At 53.6% G+C, this 14,600-nt stretch overlaps 2 protein-coding genes across 10 annotated transcripts; one reads left to right on the top strand and one right to left on the bottom strand.

Moving 5' to 3' along the window:
* On the bottom strand, positions 1-8,517 carry LOC310694666 (uncharacterized protein). Of its 8 annotated transcripts, none has more exons than XM_083477997.1 (4): positions 7,569-8,517; positions 4,613-5,550; positions 3,773-3,857; positions 1-2,822 (listed from the first exon to the last, which is right to left on the bottom strand). In XM_083477997.1, the coding sequence occupies exons 2-3, from the start codon at positions 5,533-5,535 to the stop codon at positions 3,809-3,811; spliced, it is 972 nt and encodes a 323-aa protein (XP_083334123.1). In that variant the 5' UTR covers positions 5,536-5,550; positions 7,569-8,517; the 3' UTR covers positions 1-2,822; positions 3,773-3,808. The 8 variants fall into 8 exon arrangements, 6 of the variants coding, with proteins under 6 accessions (XP_083334123.1, XP_083334127.1, XP_083334122.1 ...); XM_083478001.1 differs by having other exon boundaries at positions 3,773-3,845; positions 7,569-8,515; XR_014519780.1 differs by having other exon boundaries at positions 2-2,822; positions 3,773-3,845; positions 4,548-5,550; positions 7,569-8,508.
* On the top strand, positions 7,135-14,600 carry LOC310694682 (uncharacterized protein). Of its 2 annotated transcripts, XM_083478039.1 has the most exons (3): positions 9,244-9,698; positions 11,445-13,693; positions 14,284-14,600. In XM_083478039.1, exons 1-2 carry the CDS (start codon positions 9,405-9,407, stop codon positions 11,664-11,666), a joined length of 516 nt encoding a protein of 171 aa, XP_083334165.1. In that variant the 5' UTR covers positions 9,244-9,404; the 3' UTR covers positions 11,667-13,693; positions 14,284-14,600. The 2 variants fall into 2 exon arrangements, with proteins under 2 accessions (XP_083334166.1, XP_083334165.1); XM_083478040.1 differs by lacking the exons at positions 9,244-9,698; positions 14,284-14,600 and adding an exon at positions 7,135-7,343 and having other exon boundaries at positions 11,445-11,733.

Below are 14,600 nucleotides of genomic sequence, written 5' to 3'. Positions count from 1 at the left end.
TTAATTTGTTCCGGAGGTCTGTTCTTAACCTGAAACTGTTCTTAACCTGAAGCACCACGTTAGCGAATGGGGCCTCCTGCTGCCACTGTGCCGCCAGAGCCCCATTTCTGTTCTCATCCTGAAGCAAAGTTCTTAACCTGAAGCACTATTTCTGGGTTAGCGGAGTCTGTAACCTGAAGCGTATGTAACCCGGGGTACCACTGTAATAATAAAGAACATGATTTAGGGAAGGGTGCAGATAATTCTCAGCCACCGGGCTACAAAAACAGGAGAGTTGTTTCAGGCCAAAGAAGCATGGGGCACGGCGGGTGCAGGGCAGGGGTGTCCCCCCTCACCGCCGGCAGTCAACGGAAGCAGGGGGTGGGGGACAGGGAAGCAAAACACACAGTCACAGGCACCATTTTTAAAAGCTGTTTTAATTTCTCAGGCACTCGTGGTGTTCCTTGGTGCTCCATGAGGTCTCAGGCCCCACTCCCCAGGGCCTACAGATAGCTTAGGAGTCGGCCCTCCAGGCCCCAATCTAACCCTCAAGGTTATCCCCAAGCCCTGCTCCAAAGTTTCATTTCTCGGCTGGGATGCATCCCTGAACTCTGGTGATGTCTGGAGGATGGAGAAGACCGGCTGTGGAAGCGTCTCACTTTTCACATAGCCAGCAGGGATCTCCCTTGCTCCACCCAATCCCTGCTCACCTGCCTCCTCCGCTCTGCCCCTCCCCCTGGCAGGCTGGGTTTGTACGCTGCAGCAGCTTCCTTTCAGCAATCACTGGGAGTTACGCATTAAAAGCATTTTCTCCTAAGGAATGGAGTAAGAGCCTGCTGGATCAGGCCGAAGAGGGCCCATCTGGTCCAGCATCCTGTTCTCACAGTGGCCAGCCATTCCCCATTGGGAAACCCACAAACAGGACATGAGTTCAAGAGCAATTCTCCCCTCCTGTGGTTTCCAGCAACTGGTATTCAGAAGCATTGCTGCCTCCCAGGAGGCAGAGTAATGGCCATCATGGCTTATTGCAGCCTCCTCCTCCTCTATGAATCTGTCCAATTCCCTTTTAAAGCCATCCAAGTTGGTGGTCATCACTGCCTCCTGTGGAAGGGAGTTCCACAGTTTAACTGTGCTGCGTGAAGGACCTTGCCCTCAATCTTCCAACATCCAGCTTCTGTGGATGCCCATCCCTCCAAGGGAGGGATAAAAACTTTTCTCTATCCGCTTTATTACCCTACGCTGCTGCTACGTGTGGGAAGACCGTGCGGCAGCAGAGACAGCAACCACTAGGGAAAACTCCTGCTTCTTTCCCTCTCAGGTCAAACCCCCTCTGTCCTGCTTCCTCTTCCCTCAAAGCACCTGTGGGAGCTCTCCGTACCTGGCCAACTCCAGGGATCTCTGACCATTAGGCCGTGCTGCCGGCTGGAGTCCCAACTCCAGGACGATCCTGTGCCAAGTGGCCAGAGCTGGGGAGCGAGGGCCACATGGATGAACAGCCGTCTCTTTGGGGGTCCTTGTGCCAACCTGCTTTCATTGTCGCCCAGAAAGGAGTTCATGCCAGGAAGTAAAACCCACACAATCATGGGGGGTTGTGATTCTGCACCCTACAAGCCACAGCCAAGCCAGGGAGGTGCAAACTCACCTCTTGCCGTACCACAGCTCAAAGGGTGAAGCTCATGGGCCCACTTGGAGGATAAGGGAGAACCCAGGGAGGAGGGAAAGCAGGGGTCGGGGGCACAAGTACAGTCATATCTTGGTTGTTGAATGCCCTGGAACTTGGACGTTTTGGCTCCCGAATGCCACAAACCCGGAAAGTGGTTGTTCCGGTTTGCATACATTCTTTGGGAACCCGAATGTCCGGCGGGGCTTCCGATTGGCTGCAAGAGCTTCCTGCAGCCAATCAGAAGCCGCGATTTGGTTTCTGAATGTTTTGGAAGTTGAACGGATCTCCCGGAATGGATTCTGTTCAACTTCTGAGGGACGACTGTATCACTTTGTGAGGAGGAGATGGGGATGGAGGTGTCCCCCAAGGGCTCCACAGACATCTGCCTCTTGCCTCAGCTTCTGATGATTGAGGGTCCCCAGAAGCCACACCCAGAGGACACCGAAGAAAGGTCGCGTTCAAGCTAGTGGAGTGGGGTGTTTGGAGCTGAAGGCTTCTCCTGCAAGAGCTTCTCCCCCCCCCCCTCTTGGCTCTGCAAAGGACCACCCCTCCCTCAGCCCCAGCCAGGGGGTGGGGTGGAGAAAGAGCTTGCTTACCTCACAGGCTTCCCCACATCATGAGGTCCCGAGTTCAGATCTGGCTCTGCTGTTGGGGGATCCGTCAGCTGACAGCAGGACAAAGAGGGGTCTAAAACAAACGAGTGGGACCAGGCAGCAAGGGGACTATTTTCTTTACACCTCAGAGGCTCCGTCCTTCTGCTTACCTTTCAGAGAGACAAAACCAACCCTTTTGGGCAGAGCAAATGGGGACCCAAGGACAGGAAGGTTCTGTCTCCTAACCCAGACAATCCCAGCTGTCTCTCCGCAAAAAGAACCAGACTGGGCACCCCAGCCCAAGGGCCGATCACGCCCGCACCCTCCTCTTGAGTGGTCTTTCTCTCTGGGGGGAGGAAGGCGAGGGGAAAGCATCTTACGGTAGATCCCTAACCCAGACAACCCCCCCTCTTTCCAGGCCCCTCGCTCACCCCTGCCCAAACACCCCATTCCTTCCCAGTGCCTACGCTACGAGTGCAAGAGGCCGAAGGTTCGTTTGCAGGAGTTTCGCCTTCTTCTCGGCTGGCTGGTGGCGCTGAGTCGCTTCGGGTCAGCTCTGCCTGCCCGAGGTCGCCTTCCAGAAGCAGCTGTCCACAGAAAGAGAAAGTCAATGGAGGGAGAAAAAACAGGGTTAAAAAACCGCAAGACGCCCAGCCCAGGCTGCGTTAGTCAGCCCCACAGACGGGAGCCAGAATTTGCTGCGGATTTGACAATGGTTCCCTAACTCTCCGGGCGAGACGGACGGACGGATGGAGTTAGTGGCGGCAAAGAGAGAGGCAGAGCCCCAAAGAGAGGATCACTCTTGAGGGAAAGCAGAGGGAAGGAAGGCAGGAAGTAAACTTGGGGACGGGGCGATGCGGTAGAGATCAGCAAGAATGAGCAATTCCCTCCCACCCCATGCAGAAAGTCGGGAGGAGGAAATCGAAGGCAGAGGCGAAGTCGGGCGGCGGCGGGGATTGGGGTGGGTGTAATTTCACGACGAGACGCGAAAGGTTCTGTAAAAGCCATTTAATGATCGACATTTAAAAAAATAAGGGGAAAAAGCAAACGAGTTGCCACGACAGGAACAAGCTCCATTAACCGATTGTACAAAGGCAACAAACAGAACAGAACAGAACGGTACCCAGGAATACAGCAGAAGCAAAAGGAGGCCTCTCTCCCCGGCTCAGGAGCCCGGCAGAGATCTGGGCGACACGGGGGTCAGAGGTTCGGCAGGCAGCAACACCACGGGGCAAGCAAAGAATTAGCCGGCAGAGAGTTCGGAGGTTGGCAAACGCCCGCTGCTCCGGGCACGAGGAGAGTTCAAAAAAGCGGGCACGTTTCTACGAGCAAAACTGTCTTCGGCTCACGGCGGGTTCGAAAGGCGGGGGTTGACGAGGCAGGCGGCGGGTCTTCGAAGCAGGGTTTTTTTTAACAAAAAGGTAACGACCGGATCAAAAAAAAAAAAAAAAAAAGAGGAAAGAGGGTGAAGGAAGAAAAAGGCGAGAGGGCAGGAAGGACGGAGGGTAGGGGGTAAAAAAAATGCAGCCTCACCAACCTTGGAAGGAAGCTGGAGTAAAAAGTCAGCGTGTGATCAGCAAAGGGCCTCACAGACACTGCAGTGGCGATGCCTGCAAAGAGATCTACACAATTCAGGTGCATGCATGTGTGTGTCTGTATATACACAGACGTAATAAGTGTGAATCATATATACACAGAGGTTTGCATCCTACGTACTGTATTTTGCACAGGCAAACAAAGAGACATGGGGGGGTGGGCACAATCTCGGACCCCTTACACACACACCAGCCGGCCAACCAGCCGGCCAGCTAGCCGAGAGCCCACCTTGCTGGGCTGATCCCACAACCTCCCAAGCTTTCCCTTCCCTCTAACATCTGGAGGGCAACAGCTTGGCGAAGCCTGCCTTAAACAGCAGCTTCCGGCCAGGACAGACAATACTGGGCTCGTGTCAACTGTGCCCCCCCCAGGGCTTGATCTGGCCCTCAATATCTTCCCCAGGCCCTGCCCCTCAATGAACCCTCCGCAAATTCTTTCATCCCTGGCTAGAAGGTGTCCCTGCATACCCTCGATTGCCGGGAGAAGGCAGGGTGCGGAAATCAAATGCCCACATGCAGGGGAACGCACTGTAATAATAATATAAACTTATTATTTATACCCCGCCCATCTGGCTGGGTTTCCCCAGCACTGTAGAGCTGAAGCTCCGGAGGTGGGGTGTTTCTGAGGCAACCCCTTCTCCTGCCCACGACCCCCTGCTCCCTCCCACCCCGCCGCCACCCCCCATCCCAAGCAACCAAGGACCTCCAGAAACTTACTGCCGGAAAAGGCACACCGTGCTCAGAAGGTCTGCGCATACTGGGCGGCGTATGCGCTGGCGTACCTCTCGTAGTACTCCGCCACGTTGTAGGCGGTTCCTATGCTGTACTGGGAGTATGTGGCGGCGGCAGCAGCAGCGGCTGCGTACCCCGGCTGGCTGTAGGCCGGGTTGTAGGTCTGGTTGGCGGCGGCGGTGGCGGCAGCAGCGGCCGCCGCAGCAGCAGCGGCTGCGTAGGGGTCGGCGTACTGGGCCACGACAGCGGTGGAGGCAGCTGTCCGCCTGCCCACGGGGCTCCTTTCCCTATAGGCGGCAGGGGGAGGGGGCAAGGCCCGGTCGTAGGCGGCCCGAGCCCGGTCGTAGAGCTCGTACGAGTAGCGGTCGCAGTACTCCCTATCATACCATGCCCGGGGGCAGTAGGGGGTGTAGGCCGGGGGCGGGGGTGGCAGCCGCCCCCTGGAGAAGTAGTAGCTTGGGGACGGGGGAGGCGGGGTGGGCACCGCCGCTGCCGCCGCCGCCCCCTTGGCAGCCCGCAGGGAGCTGTTGCTCTTGGAAAGGGTGACGAAGATTTTCTGGTCCTCCAGAGGGGTGTCATTGAGGTTCAAGATGGCGTCCATGGCCTCCCTCTCCTTGGCCATGTGGACGAAGGCGTAGTTCTTGACGATGTCGCACTCCACCACTTTGCCGAACCTCTCAAAGAGCTGGCGGATCTGGGAGGTGGTGGCCTTAGCGGAGACGTTCCCCACGTAGATCTTGGTGGCGTTTCGGATCTTGGAGGTGGCGTATTCCACCGTCAGGTGGGCCCCATAGAACTCGCTCTTGTGCAGGGCGCTGATGGCCTGGTGGGCCTCGTCCTCCTTCTCCATGTGCACGAAGGCAAAGTTCTTGAGGATGTCGCACTCGTTCACCTGCCCGTACTGCTCAAAGAGCTTCCTCAGCTCCTCGGCCGTCACCACGGGAGACAGGCCCCCCACAAAGATCTTCACCATGACGGGTGAATTGTGCTGAGGGCAAGAAGGAGGGAAAGGGATCAGAGCAGAAGGGGAAGGCGCTCCCTTGTCCCTCTCTCATACAGAGGCATCCATTTCCCACCCCTCCCAACAGACGTCCAACAGATAAACAACTATTTGACACCTGAAGGCAGCCCTGTTCGGGGAAAATTTTAATGGCTGATGTTTTACTGTGTTTTTAATATTTTGTTGGAAACTGCCCTGAGTTGCTGGGGCAAACCAGTCAGATGGGTGGCATATAAATACTATCATCATCATCTCCACATCTGCAGATATCTGGTTTTTCCTCCAAGCCTTGCCCAACCTGGTGCCCCCTCCAGATGTTTTAGACTACAACTCCCCTCCAGATGTTCAGCCCAACTGAGCACATCTAGATGGCACCATGCTGGAAGACGCTGGTCAACATTGGCAGCCAGCGGCTCATCAGGGCTTCAGACATTTCTAACCCTACCTGGAGATGCTGGTGGGGATTCAACCTGATGCCTTCTACATGCCAAGCAGGGGCACTGCCCACTGACTTACAGACCCGTTCCAACTTACTGGCTGGGTTATTGAGATCAGTCATTGTTTCTTACCACATTTGGGATTGTTTAGAGAGTTGTTACATCTTGTTTTTCGTCTATTGTTATTTTAACTCTTTGAATTCCTTACATTACTTTTTTTTCCTTACTGCTAATTTTATTGTTTTATCTTTTTGTAAATTGCTTTGAAGTGCCTTTTTAAAAAAAAAATCAAGTGGTGTATACATTTTATGAAATAAATAAATTGTTCTAGTTGTTCAAAAGATTTATTCAACAGATCTTGGATAAGGATATTGAATGTTGGTAGTTGTAGAGGTTAGATTGTACAGGGGTCAGCAAACTTTTTTAGCAGGGGGCCGGTCCACTGTCCCTCAGACCTCTTGGGCGGCCGGACTATATTGGGGGGGAATGAACAAATTCCTATGCCCCACAAATAACCCAGAGATGCATTTTAAATAAAAGCACACATTCTACTCATGTAAAAACATGCTGATTTCTGGACCGTCCGCAGGCCAAATTTAGAAGGCGATTGGGCCGGATCCAGCCCCCAGGCCTTAGGTTGCCTACTCATGGCACTAGGACCTGGGAGTCCAGGATCTCTGCTCAGCCATCAAACTCACTGGGTGACCCTGGGACCAGTCACTGCCTCTCTCATCCCAACCTACCTCTCAGGGTTGTTGTGAGGATAGGATAGGGAGGAGGAGAATCATTAGCTTCTTTGAGCAAATGCAGTACAATAGTAGCAATAATAATAAAAATTTGCATTGTTCTGCTTATCTTTGCTTAACAGATATATTCAACAGCGATTTACTATTTTGATCTTGGTCACCGGTACATGAGATGTTTTGCAATGTTCTATATGTGGTTTTTCCAAGAGATCTACCCTAAACTGCTAGGACCACAATCTGGTGGAGAAATGCATGGGGTGAGTTCAGTGAGCGTCTCCCCAAGGTGCCCCAATTTCCTCCCCTCGCTCCTGAGAAGCCCACTCTCCCCCACCCGCCCAGCACCCCACAAGGTTTGCAGAGCCAGTGGAACCCAGGCAGACCCCTCCCCACCTTCTGAACAGCAGAGCAGGGATGATGGGGAAAGACCCCGCCCCCAAATGTCACCCTCCAGATGTGCTGCTGGCCTCCAATGCCCTCCAGCCCCAACCGGGGTGCAAAGATGTTGGTGATGGGAGCCGCATCTGGATGGACCACAACGTCCTCCATCCTCGCCTTGCCGCCTGGATGCAAGGCTCCTGCTTCTCCTCGACGGGGTGGGGTAGGTTGTCGCCGTCTCTCGGGTCCTCCTCTGGCGGGGGAGGGCACAAGAAGGCGACCCCCACCCACCCCCACCCGGCACGTGGCTCCATCCCAGCCGCGGACCTGGGGGGTAGGGGCGGGAAAGGCAGTTTGGGGAACCGTGCATGGCATGGGTTTTTGCACTGGGGGGGGAGGGACTCTGGTGCGCCCCCTCCACCTCCACCCCCACCCCCGCCTCACTTACCTGCCGGTCTCCGGGATGCTCTGCAAGGCCAGATGGCCTCCCCGCCGGGCTGGGATGCAGCGGCCTAGGAGGACTGCGCCATGTTGGGCTGCTGCTCCATCACGTGGCTGGTGTGGGTGGGGGGGGACACACACAGACACAGAACGAGCGATCCGCTCCCGAAGCTATTCGTTGGGGAGGGGGCGCGGCTGCTCCTCCCTAAGGCAGGCTTTGCACGTGGGAACGCGCCCAGGCTTTGCACGAAGGTCGCACCAAGGTCCTGCAAACGATAAGGCGAGGCTGCTCTCTGCTGAGCGGGGGGCGAGGCAGTGATGTATAGTGGTTAGAGCGCTGACCTACTAGGACCTGGCAGACGCGGGTTCAAATCCCCACTCAGCCCTGGGTGCGACTTTGGGGGCCGGTCACTGCTTCTCCGCTTAACCTACCTCACAGGGTTGTTGTGGGGTAAATTAAATGAGGAGGGGAAGAACCCTGCGCACCACACCCGGAGCTCCTTGGAGGAAAAAGGGTGGTGCTAGAAATGAGATGAATAAGGTGCCTTTCCTCCCTGAATATGGCATTCCTCACCCTGCTTCTCCCACTGTTGTTGTGACCTAGACTCCTTAAGTGCATTCAGACGTTTAATGCCACCTTTGATTTGATGGCTAGCTTTTGCTCTGAAGGCCGCTCAGGCAAATACCACCACACAGGACCCTTTTGTGCAAGCGAGGGGTGTGAGCAGGAGTCAGGCCCTGGGGTAGACTACTGTGGTGCATTGTTTGCAGGACTCCCCTTGAAGGTGGCCCCAAAATCGCAGCTTGGACGGGCTACAGCTTCCAGGGTACTAACTGGGTCCAGTCGCTTGGCGTATGTCTCAATGCCTGCTCCTCAGAACCTAAGAAGAGCCTTGCTGGATCAGGCCCATTGGCCACCTAGGGCAGCATCCTGTTCTCACAGCGGCCAACTAGGTGCCCATTTTGTGAAACTTTCTCTCCCCTACAACTGGTATTTATCGGAATTCCAAGTAAGGAAAAATAATAGTAGAACATTTACATATTCTTTATTTATTTAAAAAACCCTTCTCCCCCTTTTCACCCTGAAGGCCTCAGGGCAGCTTACAGCAATAAAATATGCAATATTAAAACATTAAATTAAAACATAAATCGAGCCTCCAATATCTATAACCTTGAGCATTTAATATAAATAATAATTGTTTTTTTTAATAAATAAATATTTATATATAAAATAAGAGAAAGAGAAAGGAAAGAAAGCAAGCAACATTCAGGGTGCAAAGGCTTCCTGAAACAGAACAGCTTTGACCAGGTGCCAGAAACTCTGAAGGGACAGTGCCTGTCTAACTTCTTGCGGAAGGGAGTTCCTCACAGTTGGGCCCACGGCATTTATTTGTTTATTTGTGACACGGGTGGCGCTGTGGGTTAAACCACAAGGCCTAGGACTTGCCGATCAGAAGGTCGGCAGTTCGAATCCCCGCTATGGGGTGAGCTCCTGTTGCTCGGTCCCTGCTCCTGCCAACCTAGCAGTTTGAAAGCACGGCAAAGTGCAAGTAGATAAATAGGTACCACTCTGGCGGGAAGGTAAACGGTGTTTCCGTGTGCTGCTCTGGTTCGCCAGAAGCGGCTTAGTCATGGTAGCCACATGAACCAGAAGCTGTACACCGGCTCCCTCGGCCAGTAAAGCAAGATGAGCGCCACAACCCCAGAGTCGGTCACAACTGGACCTAACGGTCAGAGGTCCCTTTACCTTTCTTATATGTGTGCCACATGTGAGAGGAAAGCAGGGGGGATTAAAAGGTAGCAAATAAATAAGCAATTGGCCAGCTGACGGAACCCTCTCCCGATGTCACCCACGCGACTGGCCAATGGGGCTGGCGCATCTGTGACATCACAGACCAGGGCCCGCTTGGCCCCAGGGACTCCGCCATCATTTGTATTCACCATGCACAGCCTGCTGTGGGTGTTGTGGCTCTGCCAGGGAAGCTCTGCCGTACGCCGTGCTGCGGTGGAAGAGCAGAAGGAAGCCGTCTCCCCCCAACCCGCTTGGGACAGCTTGGCATTCGGCTCCATCGTGGTTCTGGTGCTGGCCCTGGGAGCAAAATGGCTGCACACGAAGCCCAAGGCAGAAGATGCAGGGGTAAGAAAGGGAAGGGAGTTGGGGATGGGGGGTTCCAGTGGACAAACAGAAGGAGATTAGAAGAGCCAAAGGGGGCCCATCCTGCCCTCACAGTGACCAGCCAGGGAAATCCGCAAGCAGGATCTGAGCACAAAAGCAACTCTCCAGTCATCGCTCCCCATCAGCTGGTATTCAGAGGTAGACTGTCCCTGAGCGTGGAGGCTCTGTTATCACAATAGATTTCCACAAGGAGAGGCCTGTAGCTGGGTCAGGTCATAAGGGGGCCCATCTAATCCAGTGTCCTGGGATGCCGCCAGCAAGCAGGACCTGGGTGCATCAGCAATCCTCTCTTCCCCACTTGGGATTCTGAGCAACTGTTATTCAGAGGCGTACTGGAAGAGATTGTCCACTTGGGAAGCTATCTCATCTAGGAGAAGGAAAACTCAGGTCCTAAACCTCTGCTAGGAGAAGGAACAGGCTAACGCCTCGGCCCAGTATACCTGAAGGAGCGTCTCCACTCCCATCATTCAGCCTGAGGTCCAGCTCCGAGGGCCTTTACTGCGAGAAGCAAAGTTACAGGGAAACAGGCAGAGGGCCTTCTCGGTAGTGGCACCCGCCCTGTGGAACGCCCTCCCATCAGATGTGAAGGAAATAAACAACTTTCTGACGTTTCGAAGACATCTGAAGGCAGCCCTGTTTAGGGAAGTTTTTAATGTTGTAATGTATTTTTAATCTTTTGTTGGAAGCTGCCCAGAGTGGCTGAGGATACCCAACCAGATGGGTGGGGTATAAATAACAATATTATTACAGTGGTGCCTCGTAAGACGAAATTAATTCGTTCCACACGTTTTTTCTTCTTGCGAGTTTTTCGTCTTGCGAAGCACGGTTTCCCATAGGAATGCATTGAAAATCAATCAATGCATTCCTATGGAAACCGCCTTCAGACCAGGTCCGGGGACAGTCTGTCCCCCGACCTCTTCTGAAGGCTGGGGGGGGGCGGACAAGGGCTTTTCTTCCCACCACCAGCCTTCAGAAGGCTGTTCTGAAGGCTGGCGGTGGGAAGAAAAGCCCTTCTCCCCACCTCCCGCCCCGCAAGCTCCGGGGACAGGAGGGCTTTGCTGCCGACCGCCAGCATTTTAAGATCGCCCGGGACAGCGGAGAAGTCTCCGCTGTCCCGGGAAGGCAGGTGGGGGGGGAAGCAAAGACTTTTGCCCCCCGCCGGCCTTCAGAAGAGGTCCAGGACCTCTTCTGAAGGCCGGTGGTGGGCGAAAGTCTTTGCTCCCGACCGCCAGCATTTTAAAAGAGGTCCCCGGAGATTTCCCTATGGGCTTTCTTCTTGCGAAGCAAGCCCATAGGGAAATTCGTCTTGCGGAACGACTCAAAAACAGAAAACTCTTTCGTCTTGCGAGTTTTTCGTTTTGCGAGGCGTTCGTCTTGCGAGGCACCACTGTAGTAGTATTATTATTATTATTATTATTATTATTATTATTATTATTATCAAACCCTATACAAATCTGGAGTGGAGTCCCTAAGACAGTTGGATGGTGCCTTGGACTCCTCCTTCGACAACTCCTACAGCCTAGTTGGTGCTAAAAGTATTGGTCTGGTTTCCTTTTGACCTCATCAGCACTTTGGCAAACCATTGCTCTGGCTGCTAGGGGGGGGCACCCTTGGCCTGTTTTATCTCAAGCATCTTCCTATAATGTTCACAGCCCCTCGCTCTGCCTGACCAACATCCTCCTCCTCCTCCTTCTCTCTCCTCTGCAGGAAGAAGCCCAGCTGGCCCACGAACAGGATCTGGAGCGGCACCTCTTACACGCCTTCTTCCAGATGGAGATGGAGCTCGTGAAGCTGGTGACGCTCGTGCGGAACCACAAGGCCGCCCTCACCCTGCGCCACCGCGGCTGCCGGGCACCCGAGTGCCAGCTGGCCAGGGAAAGCGCCAAGGCCTTCAACTTGGTGGTGTTTGACATCGAAGAGGAGGACTGAGCCTGGGGACTGGGGAGGGTTTGGAAAGCAATACTCAAAATACTAATAATAAATCTATGGCAGAGGAGGCCGCAGGGCACCTTCATGGGGGCAGAAATTGCGCCGGTTCTGCAGCCAAAGGAATTGGGAAATGCAGGCAGAAGTGCCACAGGGAAGGCACAGGGAAGAGGGAGAAGTCGGGATGGGGGAATAATGCTGGAGAGCAGGGCTGGGCGATATATATCAATATATTATCCCAAACTGATTTGAAGTCCATATCATAATTTTTGACCTGGCAATATATTGCGAATCATGGTGCGGACACACACACGCACACACACACACACACACACGCTAGGCACGCTAGGCAAAAATCACAATGTGGGAGGAAACATTAAGCCAGCCTATGCTTCTCTTGATTCCTGCAGCGAATCAGAAAAGCAGGCACCAGCAAAAATCTCCATGCAGGGAAAACCGTGAAGCCAAGCAGTGCATCTCTATAGCTCCATCCCAATTTCAGACATTGTGATATATCACTATATCTCAATGTTTAGTTGGTGAGCCATCGCGATCTTGAAAACCAGATATCGCCCAGCTCTACAGGAGAGGGGCATTTTAAGCAGTATGGTTGCATTTTAAGCAGTGGTTCAGTTCTAAGGGTTCTGCATGTGTGTGTACCCAGACCATTGCACCTTCGTGTGTACCCTCCCCCTGTGGCTAGCTGCCAAGTGGACTTTGCCCGTCCCACCCAAGCCAAATTACCTGTTGGAGAAGGAGACAGCTTGTGAATTTTGGTTGGAGAGTAGACCTTAATCTTTGCAATTCTACACAGAGAGATGCTTGCAGAGTAAGCGGATAATAAAGTAGTTTATTATATGTACATAACTTGGATAGGTTTCTCGTTGTAAGCTAACTTAACTGATCTAGAGAAGGCAAAGGCAACCATACTTGCTCCTTTGTTGTCAGAGGATAGATCCAATGTTACCTCTCATCACTGCGTGTGTTGTGTGTGTGTGTGTGTGTGTGTGTGTGTGTGTGTGTGTGTGTGTTTGCTTTAACTCTTTGATTTCCTTGCCTGAATTCAATCCTTTGAAGCTGCTATTTGCATGGGGAGGAAAGATCACATTCAACACCAACGAGGGCTGTCCCCATCATGCCAAATAGCACTTTCAGAAGCTTATTGCAATTCTGATAATTATCAGCTTCCCCCCCCCCACTACACAGCTGATGCTATTTGCATTTTTTAAAAAGAATGAAACCAATCCTGCATATTCAAATAATTGGGGCCCCAAGATGGTGCAAACCACCACCTGGTTGTTATCCCCAAGCCCCAGAAGTGGCCACTTAGTACATTGCTCCCCTCCCCGCCTCCAAAATAGAGAGCAAGATATCATTTATTTATTTCTTCCATTCATATCCTTCCCTTCCTCTTGAAGGAGCCTGGTGGGGTAGCAATTTGCGTATCATTTCCATATGCTAATTATCCAGTTCAGAAACCATTGGCTATGTTTTAAATAAGAGATAAAATGCATCTCACCATTGTGGGTGTGCCTGCTCAGTCTGCTGCTTCTGCCCTTGCTCTGCTCCCCTTGGATGACCCCCCCCCCACAACCCCTCCAGATAGAGAGGACTGTCCTCTGACAGCCTCTCAAGGAGACAAGGCCACCCATCAAAGAGGACATCTGTCCCTGCTGGGCCTCCTGGCTCAGCTCTCCCTGCCAGGAGAGGCCAAGAGGCCACCTCACCTGCCCAGGGGTTTGTGATGTCACTGCTGCTGGTGGCTCAGTGCCATGGTAAGGCTCAGAGGAAGGCAGGAAATGGCCATGGATGTTGTCCTGGGTGGGTGGATCTGCTGCTTGCTAGGGTGGCTGGCCCCCGTCGGGGCCCTAAGCAACCAGGACAACAGCCTCTCGGAGGACCAGGAGAACTACCAGGTCCACGGTCAGATTCTGCTGTGGCTCCTCAGCCTGGCATGTTTCTACAGCCTGGTCTGGCTCCTGGGAGGTTTCTCCATGGAGCAGTGCCCAGTGGCTCAGCGGGACACGGAGGTGAGTGCCTGGGGGCGGCAGAGAACTGGTGCCAAACCCACCCTCTGGCATGTGGGGCAAAGGGCAGAAGCCTGCATAGGGTGGCCAGACCTCCAGGGCTCTCCAGGTTTTCCTGGCCCCTCCAAGTAGCAGGAGGAGGGCTTGAATTTCCAGGTGGGTGTGAGTGTCGTCTTCGTCTTCTTCTTCTTCTTCTTCTTCTTCTTCTTCTTCTTCTTCTTCTTCTTCTTCTTCCTGTACATGCAGCTTGCAAATTATTGCGCAGACATTTTGACTTCTCCTCTCCCAATTAACCTCCATCTCCAGGGCTTAGTGGTGGGAAACAGAAGGGAGAGGAAGAACCACCAAGGCTGAGAAGGGTCATTAGGGAATTCAGTGTTTCAGGTCTTTGGGGCCTGTGTTTGTCAGGGTTTTAAACACTATTGCAAGCACCTTTGGTTAAGCCCGGAAATGAACCGGCAGCAAATGCCAGAGGTGGGTGGGAGAAAACACACAAGGAAAGGGCAGCCTACCTGGTTGTGGCTCCCCAGACCCCTCCAAGGGAATGTGGCCTTCCCCAGCCCCTGTCTTAACAGCTGCCTTTTTCTGATCAGGTCACGAACTGCCGCATGCCCCCACCGCACACGCCTTGTGGGCCCCGGCGCGGCTGCTCTGTCCGGTCTGGCCTGAAGTCGCTGGGGTACATGGAGCAAGAGCTGGTGAGCTTGATGTACAGGCTGCGCAAGCTCAAGATGGCCCTGGCCACGGGCTGGCTCACCGCGAACAGGCAGGGGAGGAGCACCCAGGCCGACCTTCCCGACGACTTTGTGATCTACGCAGTCCAGGACGAGACATAGGCAGTGCCCCAGACGGAGCAGAGGAACCCGGGAGGATGCGGCGGGATGAGAAATAAACAGTGAATTCTGCACGA

The sequence above is a fragment of the Podarcis liolepis genome, assembly GCF_965112155.1.
Source record: "Podarcis liolepis genome assembly, chromosome: 15".
NCBI classification, from domain to species: Eukaryota; Metazoa; Chordata; class Lepidosauria; order Squamata; family Lacertidae; genus Podarcis; species Podarcis liolepis.
Note: the sequence above shows the minus strand (reverse complement) of the source record. Positions and strands in the feature narration are given on the sequence as shown.

Excerpts from the sequence above, each read along its gene's own strand:
- LOC310694666 (XM_083477997.1), bottom strand. The coding sequence starts at position 5,535 with ATGGTGAAGATCTTTGTGGGGGGCCTGTCTCCCGTGGTGACGGCCGAG. Across the intron at positions 3,858-4,612 it reads GTGGCGGAGTACTACGAGAG|ATCTCTTTGCAGGCATCGCC; the intron begins GTACGCCAGCGC and ends TGAATTGTGTAG.
- LOC310694682 (XM_083478039.1), top strand. The coding sequence starts at position 9,405 with ATGTCACCCACGCGACTGGCCAATGGGGCTGGCGCATCTGTGACATCA. Across the intron at positions 9,699-11,444 it reads CCAAGGCAGAAGATGCAGGG|GAAGAAGCCCAGCTGGCCCA; the intron begins GTAAGAAAGGGA and ends TCTCCTCTGCAG.